The following is a 5,793-nucleotide window of genomic DNA, read 5'->3' as shown; positions in this document are numbered from 1 at the left end:
CTAATTATCAGTGTAAGTCGAAGACCACATATTCAAAACCTACGTAGTGTATCTTTAGTAATTATTAATATTATATTAATTTTTAAAAAAAATTTTTATAGATTTTTTTAAGCCAAGCAGAACAACCAGAGAAATGTCGACAATGTTGAAAATCTAACAGATAATAAAGTCGTCACGGGATGTAATGGGTTAAACACATAATCTATGACGTCAGACTCTGGAAGACATCGCCCTAGAAGTGTGACGTCGCTTTAGCCTGTGTAGGCTAATATTACATTTCATAGGTCGGGATATTAATGTATTTAATGTTTTCTGTAGATTTCTATTTGTTTACTTTTAAACGAAGTGCGTGAGTTGTGCTTCAGATAGGACTGTAATGGAGGTGTATTGGTTTGTTTACATAATCAGCTGTGTGTCAGCTAACGAAAGATGAACTCGCTAGCAGCTCATTTACAGCAAGAACGCAATTATTTTACGTTCCATCTGAGCACTCTGCCTCCACAAAATGTATAATTGAAACAGTCCATATATATATATATATATATATATATATATATATATATATATATATATATATATATGTATTGTAACGGTTTAAATACTAGTCAGAAATGTAGCACTTAGCAATGCTGTCATAAATGCCACCAAATTAAACTGAATATGATGATCTCTGTTTTATAGATTCGATCAGGCTTTGCACTCATCCTGAAGTGTCCACTCGAGTCGCAGCCCTGCATTTCAAACAAGAAGACGAGTGTTTCACCATGAACTCCGACATGGATGGTAAGACACTGGGTTGAGGTAGTTACAGAAATCTCCAACAGAACATGGATCCATCTTTAAACTAACACAAGAGTCAACTGTCACCGTTTGGACTGTTTAAAGAAATATTTCACCCAAAAATGAAAATGCTCTCATCATTTACTCACCCTCATGCCATCCCAGATGTGCATGACTTTATTTCTTCTGCTGAACACAGCTTAATATTCTTAGAAGAAAATCTCCGCTCTTTTGGTCCATAAATTGCAAGTGAATTTTGGTCCAAAAAGCACATAAATGCAGCATAAAAGTAATCCATACGACTCCAGTGGTTAAATCCATATCTTCAGAAGTGATATGATAAGTGTGGGTGAGAAACAGATCAATATTTAAGTCATTTTTACTATAAATCTCCACTTTCACTTTCACATTTTTCTTTTGTTTTTGGCGATTCACATTCTTCATGCATATCGCCACCTACTGGACAGGAAGGAGGATTTGAGTGGTGGTGGCGTAGTGGGCTAAAGCACATAACTGGTAATCAGAAGGTTGCTGGTTCAATCACCACAGCCATCACCATTGTGTCCTTGAGCAAGGCACTTAACTCCAGGTTGCTCCAGGGGGATTGTCCCTGTAATAAGTGCACTGTAAGTCGTGGATAAAAGCATCTGCCAAATGCATAAATATAAATGTAAATTTGTAGTAAAAAAGGACTTCAATATTGATCTGTTTCTCACCCACAACTATCATATCACTCCTGAAGATATGGATTTAACCACTGGAGTCTTATGGATAACTTTTATGCTGCCTTTATGTGCTTTTTAGAACTTCACCATTTTGGACATAATTCACTTGCATTGTATGGACCTACAGAGCTGAGATATTCATCAGAATATTTGAATGAATACTTAAAATTAGAGAATTTTCATTTTTGGGTAAACTATTCCTTAAATTCTAGTTTGTGCTTCAGGTGACATGGAAAATCAGGTGGAGTTGGAGGAGAAGACCAGACTTATTAACCAAGTCCTTGAGCTGCAGAATACTCTTGAGGGTAATTAAACAGATTTCATACAACTATTAATGTAAGTGGCCCCAGTATTAAGTCACACTTAAAAATGTCTGGATTTCATTGCAATGGATTAGAAAATATCAAAGCCAGTTGCATTTGTTTTAAACAAAGCAAAACCTTTCTTAAAAAAAGTTAGCTTTACATCATAAAAACAGATGTCCTGTTCAAAATTAAGAGCAAAAAGTATTTGGACACTTTCTAGTCAAACTAGTGGAAACATGCCTATGTTTAAAGGAACAGTTCAACCAAAAATTTCTGCCAACACCATTGTGTTGTTCCAAACCAGTATAACTTTCAAATTCTGAAGACTGTGCTGGTTATTCTTTTCCATGCAATTACAAAATCTACCAGATAGCTTCAGAAGACTTGGAATGTAGTGCATGAGTCAGATGGACCGCTTTTATGGTTCTTTTGCAACCTTTTTGTCGCTTAAGCCGCCTTTTCACTGCTTCCGACACACGACAGACAATAGACAGAAAGTCGTTCATTTCCAATGGAAAGTCGGACAAGGGCTGCGTGGGATTCTGACCATCTCCGTATGCAACATTTTCAGATCCGATTTGAGCTTTGGCTGCGTTGAAATATATAAACTTGTGCGACTAGACTGTATGTGACCGCCCGACCGGATGTGAGGTATTCATTCAAAACTATGTGCGCAAAGTTAGAAATATCAATGGATTTTGTCCTAAACTTATTCCAAATGTTTGCTACTTCTCTATATTGGACGATTATGAATGTAGAAGTCAGAAATAATCATGGGAGGCCAGGGTTCGTATCCCGCAATGAAACCAGGATGTAAGCGCGCTTGCATAATCTGAGGGCGTGGTTCGGAGGTTGCATTTTTCCATCTAACATTGAATTTTTACTCCACTGATGGTTCGGTTAAGGTAAGTTTCTTCTTCACTGTATTACATCCTGTGCAGCTGAAAAGAACTTGCTTCACAACTCTCTTTTGGCGCCCCTCCGTGGACATTTCATTTGGAAAATGGAGCTCACACGTGCCCATACGCCCAACAACACTTTCCGCTTCGGCCACTGGGGGCAGTGTTTTAAATTTCAGTAAACACAGACCAGTTTCAGCTAAAGAAATGTCAACCTCCTGTTTCCGATTTTTCTGGTAGTCCAGTCCAGAAATAGAACGACCAGTACAGTCTTTTAGACGCAAGGTTTAGCATCATTTGTTTGCAGAAGCCACTTGGTTTGATTGTTTTTTTTTATCTGTAATGTAATGACATTTAGACATTTTAAATACTTTGTGGAGCCACTTTATATCCAAAATGTACAGTCATTGCACTACAGTTTAATCTACGTAGTAAATACGAGAGCATGTGTCCACTAAACATCTCAAATTACATCACAACATTACAATGCAAATATGATTAAGTTCTGTATCTTTTTCTCATTAGACCTTTCATCTCGAGTGGATGCAGTAAAAGAAGAAAATCTTAAGTTAAAATCAGAGAATCAGGTTCTTGGGCAGTATATTGAGAACCTCATGTCAGCATCTAGTGTCTTTCAGACCACTGACTCCAAGAGCAAACGGAAGTAAGAGAGAATCCCTCTCTCCCAAACCCCCTTGAATAGACCCAAAGCCCCATGCAGACAAACCCTTGCCATATCATCGAAGTTAAAGTTTCCACTGGGACTAATTTGATCCCTATGCCACTAAAATGGTAAATGTTTACTTTGGTTTTATTATCAGTATTCGTGTTTTTCAATTTCATCTTTTATGACCAACATATTACATACTAAAACTATCTTAAGAATACTAAGAGATCAAGTTTAATCTTTATAGGTATGTTTATATATATATATATATATATATATATATATATATATATATATATTTATGTTCAGACAGGGAATGACATATTTTGAACAAATAATATTTAATAACATTTTTCCACACATTTCATTTCTTATTTATTGTTGCTTTGTAGAGCACAGCTGTGATGCCATGACAGATTCTCTCTCTTGCTGAACTGTTTGTTTGTCTGTATCAGCACTGATTATAGTTGAGATTAAGTTGGGATGAAACAATTCAGGTCATTCTGATCAGGGAATGAAATTACTAAGACACTTTTCTTGGTGCTATCAACTGAAGGGAGTTTTCTGGCATGCATTACATCTATGCCTCTGAATATCTTAACCCATGAACTAGTATTTGTGTTTTTATGTGTAGAATCTTACCATTGCTTGGCATTGGAAATGCCTGTTTTAATAAAGAAAATATGATTTGCTGTTGTGTTAGTCCTTCTGTTTAGGTTCTTTAGGACCCTGTGCATAGTTCTTCATTCAGTTCCCTCAATTCATCTGGGGGTTTGGAGGATAATATCACCCATCTGCTCTGATCAGAGGAATGAGGAACTGACACTCATAGAGTAGCATTATTATCCACATGCCTTCCTCTCCCCCATCCTTGCTTTTGATCTCGAAACTGCATCTAAATGTTTGTCTCCTTCTTTCAAGGGTTACCAAAGGTGTTCGGAAGGACAAATGAGACAGGGTTATAACTGTGCAGTAATGAATATGAGGTCAAATTAAAAAGCAGTTACAGCAAGCCCAGCATAAACTTCACAATCATGCCATGAAATGAATTTAATGATTGGAATTGATCAGCCTGTGAGCATAAGCTCTATAACTTTGAAGGTCCAAAAAGCAGACAAAGGCAGCATAAAAGTAATCAATATGACTCCAGTGGTTAAATCCATGTCTTCAGAAGAGATATGATAGGTGTGGGTGAGAAACAGATCAATATTTAAGTAACCCTAACACTTTTGTACTATAAATTCTCCACCCTGCCCAGTAGATGGCGATATGCAATGTACTGCAAAAATGTTCCTGATACATGAGGCCATTGCATGCAGTGTCTAAAGGTTGATCTTGAGGTCATTTAAACATACATTATATAACTTTTAAAATGCTGCATATTTATGTGGCTAACAAGAATCCCAGAAAATAGCTAAATTATTTTGAGACAAAACATATATTTGTCATTTGCATGTTTTTCAATAACTACTATAAATGAAAGTCCCCTTGTTGCCAGGGCTAGAGGTCCCCCATTAAAAGACTCACTCTTAACCCTCGTATTGCGTTCGGGTCAGTTTTTGAATAATTATTCAATAATTTTTAAATACCACATAGTTTTTAGTACAGGAACCAAACTTTGTGACTTTGTCAAGACTATCAAGACACACATAATAATAATTTTAAAAAAATTCAGATTTTTTAATACAATTGTTTAAGAGATAACCATTTTTTTAAAAACAATTTTTTATCTTTTGCATTCGCAGGTCAATTGTGGCTTTACGCATGATATCATGCAGATTATTTTGTACATCTATGAATTAGATTTTTTCTTATAAACACCATTTACATTTAGCCTCTTTCCCATACTCTCTCACACACTTTTTGTCTTTCACTGGGACTGCATCTTGTTTGCCAACATGCACACATTCCTGTACAAAACAGACATGACAGATGTCACAAACATAACAAATAGAAAACTAAATCAAAGGTACTATGGCCTAAAGGGGATGTGGCATGATTTTGTTCATGCACACATTAGTCTAAATAGGACTTGAAAGAGGAAATTGTCCATCTTTTACTCTGCAGCCATCTGATGCCGAACCAGCTTGCAGCATACTAGCGCATCAACAGTTCATGCAAGTAAATAAAATAGATTTAGCTTAAAAACATGGTAAAGAAGTATTAATATTGTATACTAGAGTTGTTTTGATGAAGTTTAGTCGAAAAAGAATACGCAGGTTTCATAACTTTTGACCACCAAGTTGTATTGAGCAGTTATGAGTAATAGGAAATTCAATAAAATTACTAGTAATTCTTAAATTTGATGTTAATATAAATTTTATATTAGGTTATATTTAGATTTTTTTTTATTTCTAAACAAATGCCATATTAATTAATAACTTTTATATTTGTCAGTTAACATGCCAAAAATATCA

General features: G+C 35.6%; 1 protein-coding gene across 2 annotated transcripts; it reads left to right on the top strand.

Annotated features, from left to right (window-relative positions):
* The first annotated feature begins 199 nt into the window (after positions 1-199).
* On the top strand, positions 200-4,068 carry LOC127413246 (short coiled-coil protein B-like). Of its 2 annotated transcripts, none has more exons than XM_051650207.1 (4): positions 200-284; positions 682-783; positions 1,730-1,810; positions 3,235-4,068. In XM_051650207.1, the coding sequence occupies exons 2-4, from the start codon at positions 765-767 to the stop codon at positions 3,375-3,377; spliced, it is 243 nt and encodes an 80-aa protein (XP_051506167.1). In that variant the 5' UTR covers positions 200-284; positions 682-764; the 3' UTR covers positions 3,378-4,068. The 2 variants fall into 2 exon arrangements, with proteins under 2 accessions (XP_051506167.1, XP_051506166.1); XM_051650206.1 differs by having other exon boundaries at positions 1,718-1,810.
* Positions 4,069-5,793: the final 1,725 nt, after the last annotated feature.

The sequence above is a fragment of the Myxocyprinus asiaticus genome, chromosome 22 (assembly GCF_019703515.2).
Source record: "Myxocyprinus asiaticus isolate MX2 ecotype Aquarium Trade chromosome 22, UBuf_Myxa_2, whole genome shotgun sequence".
NCBI classification, from domain to species: domain Eukaryota; kingdom Metazoa; phylum Chordata; class Actinopteri; order Cypriniformes; family Catostomidae; genus Myxocyprinus; species Myxocyprinus asiaticus.
Note: the sequence above shows the minus strand (reverse complement) of the source record. Positions and strands in the feature narration are given on the sequence as shown.

Bases quoted from the DNA above. Each gene is read 5' to 3' on its own strand.
- LOC127413246 (XM_051650206.1), top strand. The intron at 1,811-3,234 runs GTAATTAAACAG...TTTTCTCATTAG, and splicing joins GCTGCAGAATACTCTTGAGG to ACCTTTCATCTCGAGTGGAT.